Consider the following 13,453-nt stretch of genomic DNA (forward strand, 5'->3'; position numbering starts at 1 on the left):
CGAGCCGAGCCGAGCCGAGCCGGGCTGGGCGGGGCGGGCCGGGCCGGGCCGTGCCGGGCCGGGCATGGCGGGGTGAGGGCGCGGAGGCACCATGCGGCCCCCCCGCCTCCTGCCGCTGCTGCTGCTGCTGCTGGCCGGCCGCGGGGCGCGGGGCGCGGCGGAGCCGGGGGCGCTCGGTGAGTGCGGCCTTTGTGTGCGCGGCGGCGGGGCCGGGGCCAGCCCCCCCCCCACCCCCCCGTTATCCTCCCCCCACGCCCCCCAGCATCCTGCCCCCCCCCCCCCCCCCCAGCATCCCCCTCCTCGTCCGTCTGTCCGTTCCTCACCGGCCGTCTGTCCGCCCCCCCCCCCCCAATCTGTCCGCCCATCCCACCTGCGGGGGTGTCGTGGGGTGTTGGGAGGGGGGGGGGAGCACCCCCCCTGGGTGCATGGGGGGGGTCGCAGTGTTGGGGTGGGGGGGCTGGTAGCACCCGTGGGGGTGGTGGGGGGGGGTGGTGGCTCTGGGCGGTGCTGGGGGTGTGTGATGGGGGGGGGGGGTCCCGGGGCGGGGGGGGGGGGGTATTTTTGGTAGGGGTTGGGGTGAGCCCCGTAGCGGGCACCTCCGGTAGGCAGGGTGGGGCTGGGGGCGCTGGGTGCCACCGTGGGGTCCCTGCGGCCCCCCGTGACCCCTCCCCGCACCCCAAACCCACCCACCAGGGTGAGGGGTGCCCGTGGGGCTGAGACGGTTGGCAAGGGTTGGGGGGGGGGGGAAGGATGTGGTGTCCCGGACCACCCCCAGCCGGCATCACCCGCGCCCATCCCCGTGCCACCCCGGCTGGGAGGTGGTGACGGGGGCACGGGGCCTGGCACTGGCGTGGGGAGAGCGCTGGGGGCTGCGGGGCCATACTGGGAGGAATGGGGGGGGGGGGCACCAGTGTGGCCGTGCCACCCGGTGGGGCCCCTTCATGGGTGGGCAACGCTGCCGTGCTCACGGCTGGGAGGGACACGTGGGCCCCCCGCTCCCGAGGACGCCGTTGGTGCCAGCTGTCCCCCGGCAGCTGCGGGTGGCCGGCACGTGGCCGCGGGGACATTCCTGCTGCCCTGCGGGTGCCGGCTGTCCCTGGTATTTGTGCACCCCCCCGCTGGACCCCCATGCTTATTCCCCCCCCCACACTCAATCAGGCGCATCGCCGGAGCAGCTGCTGCGAATTCCTCCCCTCGCCCACATCTGGGCAACATCTGGGCGCGGGGCGGCTGCCCCCTGCCGCGGGGGCTTTCGGGGGGCAGGATGCTGCCGGGGGGGCACACGGGGTCCCGAAAGCGCCCGGGGCGGGCGGGATGAACGAGGTCGTTGCCTGGGCGACAGCGCCCGAGCCGGGCGGGCTGCCAAGGGCTGCGGGCTCATGCGCAGGCAGCCGGCGGCACGGGGGGGGGGGGTGTGGAGAGCGGGTCCCCCCCCGGCTGTGCCCACCCTGCCCCGCACCCGTGCCACCTGGGGACCCTGGAGCGCGGTGGCAGGGGCAATAGACCCCCCGCTGTCTGCATCGGGTGGGCACGGAAATGGGCAGGGGGTGGTGGCCGTCACCCTGTGGTGGCCGGGACCTGCGGGGTTGGTGGCTGCCACCCCACATCAGTGGGCCCGGGGACCTGCCGGGATGGTGGCCAGCACCTTGCTGGGGTGGTAGCCGTGGCCTTACTGGGATGGTGGCCACCACCCACGTGGGGTGCTGCCCATGAGCCCCTTTGGGGTGGGTCCAGCACCTGGCTGAGATGGGTTTCACCACCCTGCCAGGAGGGTGCCCACGACCTGCTGGGATGGGTCCACCAGCACCTTGCTGGGCTGGGTCCTAGCACCCTGCTGGGGTGGTGCCCCTGACCCCATGGGGTGGTACCTGCGACCTTACTGGGGTGGCTCCCACCACCCCAAGCAGGACGCCACCCACCACCCACGAGGATGCCACCCCACCCCGTGCCACGCCGGCAGGGTCGTGCCTGCACCCACCACGTCCTGTCCCCGTCCCCCCCCGCCCCGCGTGTCCCCACAGAGGTGCTGCTGAAGGTGCAGGTGTATGAGAGCGGGGCTCTGGCCCCGCTGGCCCAGGCCACCCTGGAGGTTTTTGGCAACCGCAGCTCGCTGGCCACCGGCACCACCAACCACGAGGGCGCCGGCGTCCTGCCCCTCGCCTACCGCCTGGGCTCCTGGGTCCTCGTCACCGCCACCCGCCGCGGCTACGTCACCGCCTCCGTGCCCTGGCGCGTCACCAAGCTGCCATGTGAGTGATGGGGACCCCGGCCCCTTGGGGAGTGGGGGGGCTCTCAGATCTTATGGTGGGACCCGATCGCTTAACAGGGGGCTCAGAGCATTTATAGGGGACCCCAGCCCCTTACTGGGGGGGGGTCTGTCACATATAGGAGAACCTAGTCCCTTACCGGGGGGTCTCTGAGCCCTTTTAGGGGACCCCCAGTCCCTTAATGGGGGGCTCTGGCATCTTGTGGGTGGAACCTGGACCCTTACTGGGAGGTTCTGAGCCCTTGTGATGGGCCCCCAGTCCCTTAGTGGGGGATCCTAATCCCTTACTGGGAGTCTCTGGGCCCTTATGGAATCCCTTACAAGGGGGCCCTGATGCTTTACAGGAGGCCCCAATCTCTTATAAGAGACTCAGATCCCTGAGTGGGGGGCTCAGATACCTTATAGGGGACCCCAGCCCCTTACTGGAGAACCCTGATTCCTTACTGGGTGGCTCAGAGCCCTTGTGGGGGACCTTGAGTCTTCACTGTGGGAGCTGATCCCTTACTGGGGGACCTGGTTCTATACTGGGGGCCTCAATCCCTTATGGGGGGGGGGGCGTGATGCCTTAATGGGGACCCTCGCTTCTCCAGTACTGGGGGGCTCCAATTCCTTACTAGGTTCCTTGCTGGGTGCCCTTGATCCGTTATTGGGACACCAGTTCCTTACTGGGACCCCAGTCCCTTACCAGGGCACCCAAAGAGCTTCTGGGGAGTGGTCTCTTAGGGAGAGGAATTTTGGGGGTCTGGCCCTTGGGGCTCAGCATGGGTGGCCCTGATGGGTGATGTGGCACAGCGGGGGTGCGGCCGCGTCCTGGTGGCCCTGACGTCCCCTGGGGGGGGCACCCTGGGCTCGGCGCCAGCCCATGGCCCCTGGGGCCGCTGCGTTGCGGAGGGGGGGCAGCGCCGGGCGGCGTCGATGCGGTGACCTTGCTGGGGGGCCAGGACGAGTGGGAGTGCTCAGCCGGGGGGGTGCGGGGGTGGGGACTGGGATGAGGGGTGGTGCAAGAATGGGGTGTTGGGGGCGTAAAAGGGTGGGGAGCACTGAGGGCTTGGGGTGTGCAAGGGTCGATGTGCCTGTGGTAGTGCCAGGACTGAGGTGTGCGAGGATCGGGGTGTCTGTGGGTTGTGCAAGAATTAGGGTGCTTGGGGAGTGCAGGGCTTACGGGCGTGCAGGGGGTGTGCCAGGATCGGGGTGTGCAAGGACTGGGGACGTGCATGGGGTGTGCAAGGATTGGGGTGCAGGGGGTGTGCCAGGATCGGGGTGTGCCAGGACTGGGGACATGCATGGGGTGCCCGCCAGCCTGCTGCGTGCCACCGCCCGTCCCCGCTGTCCCTGTCCCCACGTCGCGGCAGTTGCTACTCTATTTTTACCCCTCCCCAGCCGCAGCCTATTTTGGGCTCTGCTGGAGGCCTCCAAGGGGGGGGGGTCACCCCCCAGTGCCCGTCGCGACCGATCCTGCGCCCTCCTCCTCTTCCTCCCCAACCCTGTCACAGGCGGGGTGCTGGGGGGAGGTGTCCGGGGGGGCTCCCCCACCCATCACCACGTCCCTCCTCCGCAGTGTATGCCTCCGTCAGCCTCTACCTGCTCCCGGAGCGCCCCGCCACCCTCATCCTCTACGAGGACCTGGTGCAAATCCTGCTGGGCTCCCCAGGTGAGTGGGGGCATCCTATAGCTGGCTATGGGGGGACACCAGCCCCAGACATCCTATAGCTGGATATCGGAGGGACACCAAGCCTCTTCCCAGCACCCCTAGGTGTCCTATAGCTGGTTATCGAGGGAGCCACCAACCCCAGACATCCTAAAGCTGGCTGGGGGTGCGGGGCACCAACCACCTCTAGCACACCCAGACATACCCAGATGTCCTATAGCTGACTATGGGGTGCCACCAACCCCCAGAACCACCAGACATCCTATAGCTGGCTATGGGGCCACCAACACCCCGACATCCTACATCTGATTATGCTGTGTGTGTGTGGGGGACATCACTTGCCCGTCCCCCCTTCTTGTCCCCGCAGGTGCCCGGGGCCAGCCGTGGGTGCAGTTCCAGAGGCGGGCGGCGCGCCTGCCCCGCAGCTCCACGTACAGCCAGCTCTGGGCATCGCTGACGGCCGCCACCGCCCCGCGGGACCTGCGGAGCTTCCCTGCCTTCCTGGGGACTGAGCACAACGGCAGCGGTACGGGGTGGCCAGGGGGGAGCGGGGAGCCTTGGTGCCTCATCCGCTCACCTGCCCCATCCCCTGCATCCATCCCTGCAGCCAATGCCACCTGGCTGGAGCTGGTGCCCGTGGCGGCCCTCAGTGTCCACCTCTTCACGGGGAACGGCACTGAGGTGCAGCTCTCCGGCCCCGTCCATCTGTCCATCCCACTGCCCCCTGACACCGGCACCCTGGTGGCCACCAGCGTGCCTGCCTGGAGGTTCGACCCCAAGAGTGGTGAGCGCTGGATGGGGATGCTGAGATGCAGAGGGGAGTGGGGTGCGGGACACTGGTATTGATGGCCACGGGTGGGATGGGTTTGGGTGGTGACAGCCATGGGCGAGATGAATTTGTGTGGTATTGGCTATGGGCAAGATGAGTTTGGGTGGTATTGGCCATGGGTGAGATGAGTATGGGTAATATTGGCCATGGGTGAGATGAGTTTGGGTGGTACTGACCATGGGTGAGATGAATTTGGGTGGTATTGACCATGGGTGAGATGAGTTTGGGTAGTATTGGCCATGGGTGAGATGAGTTTGGGTAGTATTGGCCATGGGTGAGATGAATTTGGGTGATTACACCCCTTCTTGAGATGAATTTGGGTGGATGAGCCATGGGTGACATGAGTTTAGGTGATGATGGCCATGGGTGAGATGAGTTTGTTTGGTAATGACCATGGGTGACACAACGGGGCTTTGACCAACCTGCTCTAGTGGGAGGTGTCCCTGCGCATGGTGGGGGAGGGTGGAATTAGGTGACCTTTAAGGTCCCTTCCAACCCTAACAATTCTGTGATTCAGTGAGCTTGGGAGGTGATGGCCATGGGTGAGACGAGTTTGGGTGGTGATGGCCACGGGTGAGATGAGTTTGGGTGGTGATGGCCACGGGTGAGATGAGTTTGGGTGGTGGTGGCCATAGGTGAGATGAGTTTGTGGGTCTCAGCCTGCTAGGGGAGTCACCTGGGAATGTGGACAGAGCCACGTGGTGATGCTGGATGCTCGTCCCTGCAGGGCTGTGGGTCCGCAATGGGACGGGGCTGATCCGCAAGGAGGGCCGGCAGCTGTACTGGACCTTTGTCTCCCCCCAGCTGGGGTACTGGGCAGCGGCTCTGCCCTCTCCTAGCACAGGTAGGAAGGAGCCCCTGCACCCCTCAGGCTGAGCACCCCATGGGGAGGGGGGGGGGAGCACCCATGGGAGACGTGGGCTGGGCCATGTCCGACCCTGGTGTCCCCCCCCAGGGCTGGTGGCGATGGCTGCGGGCATGAAGGACATCACCGCTTACCACACCATCTTCCTGCTCACCATCCTGGGCGCTCTGGCCCTGCTCGTCCTCACCCTACTCTGCCTCCTCATCTACTACTGCAGGTCAGCACCGACCCCCGGGCACCTCCACCTGCCTGGCACCCCCAGATGTCCACCTGGCTATGGGGGCCACCAGCCCCCAGGAGTCCCACAGCTGGTGGACCCCTATCTAACAGCCTCCAGCCGGTCGTGGAGGCTGGTGGGGTCAGGCCACAGGACCCCAGTGCCACCATGCCGTCAGGCTGGTCATCACCCTGGTGCCACCGCTGTCCCCACAGGCGGCGATGCCTGAAGCCGCGGCAGCAGCACCGCAAGCTGCCGCTCTCGGGGACCTTGGATGCCTCCAAGCGGGACCAGGCCACCTCCATGTCGCAGCTGAACCTCATCTGCAGCAGCCACCTAGAGACGGCATCCTCGGGGGGGGACACCGAGGCGCACACCCCCGTCCTCAAGTCCTCCTTCGCTGCCTCCCGTGACTTCGACAGCTCCCGTGAGGACTTCTTCAAGCAGGTCCCGGCCCCCCCAGCCCCCCCGGCGCCCGCCAGCACCCTGGGGCGCCGCCGCGTCCCCCGGGAGGACTTTGGCCGTCCAAGCGAAGCCTTTGGCCTCGCGGCCGCCCGCTCAACGGAGGGGCTGGTGCCACCTCCGCCGGACGACTACCAGCGGGGCCACCCCCCGGCCCCCCGCCCCGAGCCCTTCGAGCGGCCGGCGGGAGGGGACCTGCCACCTACCGAGCCGCTGCCGCCGCCGCCACCACCGCCGCGGCCACCCTCGCTGGGCCAGCCGGGCCAGCTCATCCTCTGCGGCCCCCTTGACGGCGGCCAGGAGGACGTGTACCGCGGCGTGGTGCCCACCCTGCTCATCCCTGCCCGCTACATGCGCCTGGACGGGGCGCCCGAGGGGACCCCCCAGCCGGATGGGGGTGGCCCGGCGGTGACAGCGGCAGCGGCGGCGGCGGTGACCGGTCCCCCTCCCGTGGCGGCGGCGGCCCCCGGGGGCGCCCCGGTGGCCATCCCGGTGCTGCTGAACGAGTCGGCGGTGGCGCAGCTCAACGGGGAGCTGCAGGCACTGGCGGAGCAGAAGCTGCTGGCGCCGCGCGCCTGGTTCGTCTCGCTGGACGGCCGCGCGTCCCACGTCCGCCACTCCTACATCGACCTGCAGGGCGGCGACAGGGGGCCCCTGCCCCGCGCCCGGCCCCCCCGCGCCCCCCCCTCGCCCGAGGACAGCGCCCTGGCCCCGCTGCTGGGCGGCCCCCAGGGGCGGCGGGGGGCCGGGGGGAGCGGCGGCGGCGGCGGCGGCAGCACCCGCAGCAGTGCCAGCGAGCCCCCCCGCGACTCCCCCAGCAGCCCCGAGGACGAGGCAGGCGAAGGGGGCGAAGGGGGGGACGAGGCGGGCGACCGCAAGAGCCCCTGGCAGAAGAGGGAGGAGCGGCCGCTGATGGTCTTCAATGTCAAGTAAGCGTGGCCCTGGCCCCGTTTCTGGGCCCGTCCTCATCGCCATCCCCATCGCCATCCCTGTCCACGTCCCCATCTCCTCCTCCATCACCCATCCCCGTTCCCCCATCCCCGTCCCCCCTCCGTCCTTGCCCCGGGGAGGTGGGGACACCCCAGGACCCTGCAGTGGCAGCAGGGACGTGGTGACACTGGGCACGACCCAACCATGCTTCCACCCCCACCCTGATCCCATACCGGCCCCATCCCATGTCCCTGACCCTGTCCCCGAGCCCCCTCCCCTTCCCTGTGAGGCCACCCGTGTCCCTGTGGGAGCCCCTCCAGATATTTTGTGTCCCCCCCCGTCCCCCCCCATGCATGGGGTCCTGCTGCCCTGCACCCCCCACCCCCAAGTGCCTTCCCCAGAGGGGTGCCAGGTGCCCCCCAATGCCCGCTGCCCCCCCGCCCTTTGCCATGACACTGCCATGTGTACGTGGGGGTGGGCAGCAGGTTAGTGCCCCCCCCCCCCCCACTGAAACGTGTCCCTCCTTGTGTCCCCACAGGGCGGGGGGGGCCGGCAGCGCCCCCCGGGCCAGCGGCACCTCAAAGCTGGCATAAGAGCGGGGGGGGGGGGGGGGCACTATCGCCCCCCCCGTTTGCCCCCCCAGCCCTCTGCTTTGAATTTTATTTGTCTTTCTAAATGTTTTATACGGGGCAAGGCAGAAGAAGGGCGAGCGGGGCCGTGCCTGCAGCGGGGGGGGTGGGGTGGGGTGCGACCCCCCTCCCCCCGCGTGTTCGTTAGATGCCATTAATATATAAAAATCCCGTTGAGACACCGCAGCCTCCGCCTCTGCTTCTCCTCCCCCCCCCCGGCAAAAAAAAAAAGGGGAAAAAAAAAAACAAAACAGGTGCTTTTCCTAGAAACCCTTTATTTTGTGGGGCCCATCCAGCCGGTGTCCCCTGCCCCGGGGCGGGGGTGTCACAGCAGCGTCCTGCTGGAGATGCCCCCCCCGACGTCCCAGCGCTGGGGCCAGCACTCGCGCCCCCCCCGGGCGCAGCGGTACCCGGCGGGGCAGCAGCGACGCCCGTCCTCACAGCAGGAGCCCTACGGAGAGGTGCAATTGGGGACGTCGGTGGGGACATCGGTGGGGACGCAGCCCCCGCCACATGTCCCCTTCCCCCCAAATGCCACCCACTGACCTGGGCGAAGGGGCAGCGTGCCCAGGAGCCGTCCTTGCTGCGGCAGCAGCGCTGGCCGGGGAGGCAGGCACGGGCGGTGTCACCGGGGATGGTGGCCACGGGGCGCAGCGGGGACAGCGGTGGCCCCGCGGGGGCCGGTGACCACAGCAGGGTGGCCGCCAGCAGCTTCTCGCAGCTCTGGGTGGCCACGTTGCAGGTGTAGCCCCTGGGGCAGCAGTGCTGGTGGTCCTTGCAGCAGACGGCCTTGGGGTGGGGGGGTGCACACAAAGGCTCGGTGACATCCTGCACCTCCCCCCCCAGCACCCCGTGTCCCCCCCCAGCCCAGTGCCACACTGCTGAAGCCGTTGGGGGGGGGGGGGGGGGAGGAATGTGCGTATGGGAAGCGCCCCCCCCCCCCCCCAGGTTGGCACATCCCCATAGCCAGGGTGCAGATAGAGCTGGGGGGGACAGGACACAGGGCACTCCCCCACCATGTCCCCTCCACCTTGGGTGGGTGTCACATCCTGGACGGGGGGGTGCTGCTGAGGGGGCTGTTCTGGGCATGCAGCCCCCCCCCGAGACCCCCACACAGTCCCTACTGTGCCCAAAGAGGGGGCACTGGGGCCGCCTGCCACAGCCCTCCAGCATGGCAGGGGACATACGGGGGGGGGCAGCGATGGAGGCTGCGCCGTGTCCCCTAACTGTCCCCGAAGAGCCACATCGCACAGTGCCACTCTGCCCAAAAGCCCCTCCCAGATGCCACCCTGACCGCCCCCCCGCCCCTTTACTCGCCACCCCCCGCGCCCCCCACCTGCTCCAAGGGGCAGCACGCCCAGGTGCCCAAGGTCAGCTGGCAGCACGTGCTCCCGTCGGGACAGCTCGTCTCGTCGTCGCACTTCACGTCCCCCCCCCGGCCCCGCGCCGGGGTCTTGCTCAGCCAAGGCAGGCGGACCCCCCCCTGCAGGCAGGAGCTCCCCTGGGGGTCGCAGGTGTAGCCCTGGGGGCAGCAGTGCTCGTGGTCGGGGCAGCACACGGCCTGGGGGGGACACGGGTGGCACTCAGCATGACCCCACAGGGGCACCTGGCTGTCCCCTATGCTGTCACCTGTGTGGGGTGGGGGGGTAGTGGGGTGTCCCAGAGCACCCCGGTGGCCTCGCGGCTCTTTGTGCCCTCCTGCCACTGGAGCCCCCGGCTTGTCCCAGTGAGCAGCAGGGGACAGGGGACACTGGGGGACAGGGGACACTTGGGGACAGGGGACACTCGGGGACTGGGGACACGGTCCCATCATGCTGGGCACAGGGGACACCCACCCTCGTCCCACCCAGGGCGTGGGGACACCTGCCCTTGTCCCATCAGGGGACAGGGAACATCTGCCCCCATCCCTCCCCAGGCCCAGGGGACAGCAGCCCCACCCCTCGCCCCCACGCATGTCCCCAAGCCCCCCACCCACCTATGGGATCCCTCCAGCCTCATCCCTGCCCACAGGAACACCCCTGGGTGCTCCCCCAAGCCCCCCACCAGGGCTGAGCCCAACGGGGGACCACAGCCTGGCCCCGTCCCCCTGCTGCCCCCCGTCACCCCCCTGCCCCGTGCCCCCCCACCTGCTCCAAGGGGCAGCACCCCCAGGCGCCTGAGCTCAGCCGGCAGCACGTGTTCCCGTCGGGACAGCTCGTCTCGTCGTCGCACTTCACGTCCCCCCCCCGGCCCCGCGCCGGGGTCTTGCTCAGCCAGGGCAGGCGGACCCCCCCCTGCAGGCAGGTGCCCCCCTGCGGGTCGCAGGTGTAGCCCTGGGGGCAGCAGTGCTCGTGGTCGGGGCAGCACACGGCCTGGGGGGGACACGGGTGGCAGTCAGCACGGGGACACCTGGCTGTGCCCTGCGTAGGGTGGGGGGGACGTGGGGTGTCCCAGAGCATCCCAGTCTCCTCCTGTCACTGGAGCCCCCAGCTCGTCCCAGTGAGCAGCGGGAGACAGGGGACACCGGGGGAGAGGGGACACCCACCCTCACCCCAGCCAGGGCACGGGGACACCTGCCCCCACCCCTCCTGGGGCACAGGGAACACCTTGGGGGGGGGGACACGGTGCCCTGGGAACATCCCTGGGGGATGCGTCCTGCTCGTCACTCCCCTGGGGACCTTTGCGTGTCCCCCCCACGCCCCCCCCACCTGCTCCAAGGGGCAGCACCCCCAGGCGCCCGAGCTCAGCCGGCAGCACGTGTTCCCGTCGGGACAGCTCATCTCGTCGTCGCACTTCACATCACCAACTGGGGACAAAGGGACGGTGACAGCCGGCGTCCCCTCCGTCCCCAGGATGGCACCGGGGGGTCCCAGCCCCCCCCCCAACCTTACCGCGTGCCGGCGGCCGTGCCGGGTCCTGCACCGAGGTGCACATGGAGCGCTCCAGGTCGCAGGTGGTGCCTTGGGGACAGCAGTGCTGCCCGTCGCTGCAGCACACGGCCTGCGCAGGGGGGGGACAGCCGCGGGTGACAACACCGCAGGTGACAGCCTGCCGCCACCCCGGGGTGCTGCGTGGGGACGCGGGGACGCACTCACGTTCTGCAGGGGACAGCAGCCGTACTGCGCTGAGGGCAGCCGGCAGCACGTGGCACCGTCCGGGCACGCCGAGCGGCCATCGGGGCACGTCACCTGGTGCAGCGTGGCTGCTGGGGGGACACGGTGTCACCGCGAGCCATGCCCCCGCCACCTCCGTGTCCCCACAGGTCACGGGGGACAGAAGGCGAAGGGTCCCTGCCATCTGGGATGATGCTGCACCTGGGGCAATGGTGTGCCACAATGGCTTGGGGACAGCTCTGGGGCACTGGGGACAGAAATGTGCCATACGCAGAGCTGGGACATATGGGGGGGACAGGGACGTGCCATACCTGGTGCTGGGACACTGGGCATATTGGGACAGGGATGTGCCATAACCAGTACTGGGACATTGGGCATATGGGGACAGGGACGTGCCATACCCAGTGCCCGCCGCTGGCTCTTCCAGGCGGGAAACTTTGTGCTCAACGGCGTGTCACCGTGGGGCGAGAGGCAGCGCCCGTGGGCCAGGTCACAGGTGGTGGCATGGGGACAGCAGTGCACCTTGTCCTCGCAGCACGATGCCTGCGGGCGCCGGACCCGGTCACCACGGTGGCTGCCGCAGGCCGGTGTCCCCGTCCCCGTGGCCGTGCCCGTACCTGTGGCATGGGGCAGCACCCCCAGGCGCCGCCGGGCGTCACGCAGCAGGTGGCGTTGCGGGGACACTCGGACGTCCCGTCGGGACACCGCAGCGCGGCCACGGCAGCGACCCCGGCCAGGGCCAGGGCCAGGGCCAGGCACAGCGTCACCGTTGTCCTCATGGCGCGGGGGACACCTGCGGGTGGCAGCGCCCCCACCGCGCGCCCGTGCCTCAGTTTCCCCACTCGCAGAGCAGGGCTGGGCTCTGCCCCTCTCCCCCGCCCCCGTCTCTCACTTCCCCTTTCTTTTTTGTGGGGGTGGTGGAAAACCCTGACCCCCCCCCCCCTTACAGCACCCTCCCCATTCCCCCCCCCTACAGGTGCCGCCATTCCCGATAAAACCACAGCACAAAGTCCACAGCAGTGGGCAGGGGGCTGCGTGCCAAGGGGGGGCCCTAAGAGCCTGGGGGGGACCCTAAGGGCCCGGGAGGGACCCTAAAGGCCAAAGCCCCCCCCCCCCCGTGTGCCATCTGGGGATGACAGGAACCTGGGGGGGGCCCTGCGGTGTCCCACGCCCCGACCGCCGGCCGCAGCGCCCCGATAGCATCTCGCTGCGGCGGGGGAAGCTGCACGTGGGGCGTGGGGGGGGGGCAGCACCCCGTGGTGGCACCCATGGGTGCGCTGCTCCCCCCCCCCCACACTCTCCCTTCCTGCTTTCCCCCCCCCCCCTCCACTTTCACTTCCCCTCCCTGCTGGGAACTGAGGTGCAGGGGGCGGGGATGGGGCTGGGGGGGTCACGGTGCTGCCCCGTCCCTTTGGGGTGTGCGGGGAGACCCCTGGGGTCACAGCACAGCCCCCCCGCCCCATGTCAGGGCTGGGCCGACCGTCCCAGTGCCCTCCAGTTCCCCCGGGGTCCCCCAGTGCCTCCCAGTACCCTCCAGTTTCCCCAGGGTCTTATAGTGCCTTCTAGTTCCCCCCGGTGCATCTCAGTTCCCACCAGTACCTCCCAGTTCCCCCATTCTTCCAGCTCTCCCAGTGCCCCCCAGCACCTTCCAGTTCCCCCCAGTTCCCCCCCGTGCCTCCCAGTGCTCCCCAGCCCCCCCCAACTTCTCCCAGTTCCCCCCAGTTCTCCCAGTTCCCCCCAGTGCCTCCCAGTTCTCCCCAGTCCCCCCCAGTTCTCCCAGTTCCCCCCCAGTTCAGCCATCACCTCCCAGTGCTCTCCAGTTCCTCCGGTTCCCCCCAGCGCCTCCCAGTTCCTCCCAGTGCCTCCCAATTCTCCCAGTTCCCCCAGTGCCTCCCAGTACCACGTGGTTCCCAGTTCCCTCAGGTTCCCTCAGATCCCCCCAGTCCCTCCCAGTGCCCCCCAGTCCCCCCGGACCCCCCAGTCCCCCCTGACCCCTCCGCGCCCCCCGCCCCGTACCGTGCTCGTGCCCGTGCCCGTGCTCGCTCCCGACGCTCACCTCCCCCCCGCCGCTAGCCCCGCCCCCTTCCCCCCATTGGCCCACCGCACCCCCCTCCCTCCTCCCATTGGCCGCCGCCGCCAAGGGGCGGGGAAAGCGGCCCCCAGGCCTCAACCCCGCCCCTCCCCGTCGCGTGACGCCGGGTCACGTGACCGCCCCCCTGCCCCCCGGGGCAGTGCGAGGGGTCCGGGGGGGCTCGGCCGTGGGGGGGGGGGGGCCGCAAGGTGCCCCCCCGAAACCTCCCCACCCCGCGGGACCCGGCCTGGGGGGCGCAGGGACCCCCCCAGGGAACCCCCCCCCGGGGTTTTGGGGGGCCCTGACCTCGGAATTGGGTGTGGGGGGGGTCCCCGCAGGGCCCCCCCTTGAGCTGGCGGGGGGGGGGGGGGTCCCAGCAGAGCCCCCCCCAGGCCTGGTTGGGGTTGGGGGGGGGGTCCCTGCAGGGCCCCTGCCTTAGAGCTG

The 13,453-nt window shown here is 69.8% G+C and overlaps 2 protein-coding genes across 2 annotated transcripts; one reads left to right on the forward strand and one right to left on the reverse strand.

The window, feature by feature from the left end:
* Nucleotides 1–17: 17 nt before the first annotated feature.
* On the forward strand, nt 18–7,943 carry FAM171A2 (family with sequence similarity 171 member A2). The gene is made up of 9 exons (XM_083809057.1): nt 18–176; nt 2,022–2,249; nt 3,825–3,917; nt 4,282–4,440; nt 4,522–4,698; nt 5,471–5,587; nt 5,699–5,825; nt 6,041–7,216; nt 7,756–7,943. The coding sequence occupies exons 1-9, from the start codon at nt 92–94 to the stop codon at nt 7,808–7,810; spliced, it is 2,217 nt and encodes a 738-aa protein (XP_083665183.1). The 5' UTR covers nt 18–91; the 3' UTR covers nt 7,811–7,943.
* A 158-nt stretch (nt 7,944–8,101) lies between these two features.
* Nucleotides 8,102–13,034, reverse strand: GRN (granulin precursor). Its single transcript, XM_083809059.1, has 10 exons — nt 12,955–13,034; nt 11,556–11,731; nt 11,340–11,481; nt 10,921–11,030; nt 10,717–10,825; nt 10,534–10,631; nt 9,973–10,197; nt 9,183–9,407; nt 8,393–8,635; nt 8,102–8,297 (listed from the first exon to the last, which is right to left on the reverse strand). The coding sequence occupies exons 2-10, from the start codon at nt 11,715–11,717 to the stop codon at nt 8,172–8,174; spliced, it is 1,440 nt and encodes a 479-aa protein (XP_083665185.1). The 5' UTR covers nt 11,718–11,731; nt 12,955–13,034; the 3' UTR covers nt 8,102–8,171.
* Between the last annotated feature and the right edge of the window lie 419 nt (nt 13,035–13,453).

This window comes from Anser anser (genome assembly GCF_964211835.1).
Source record: "Anser anser genome assembly, chromosome: 23".
NCBI lineage: Eukaryota > Metazoa > Chordata > Aves > Anseriformes > Anatidae > Anser > Anser anser.

Bases quoted from the DNA above. Each gene is read 5' to 3' on its own strand.
- FAM171A2 (XM_083809057.1), top strand. From the start codon at position 92: ATGCGGCCCCCCCGCCTCCTGCCGCTGCTGCTGCTGCTGCTGGCCGGC. The intron at 4,441-4,521 runs GTACGGGGTGGC...CCATCCCTGCAG, and splicing joins GACTGAGCACAACGGCAGCG to CCAATGCCACCTGGCTGGAG. The intron at 5,826-6,040 runs GTCAGCACCGAC...CTGTCCCCACAG, and splicing joins CTCCTCATCTACTACTGCAG to GCGGCGATGCCTGAAGCCGC.
- GRN (XM_083809059.1), bottom strand. From the start codon at position 11,717: ATGAGGACAACGGTGACGCTGTGCCTGGCCCTGGCCCTGGCCCTGGCC. The intron at 10,198-10,533 runs GTGGGGGGGGCG...TGTCCCCCCCAG, and splicing joins GGTGCTGCCCCTTGGAGCAG to GCCGTGTGCTGCCCCGACCA. The intron at 8,298-8,392 runs GTCAGTGGGTGG...ACCTCTCCGTAG, and splicing joins CACGCTGCCCCTTCGCCCAG to GGCTCCTGCTGTGAGGACGG.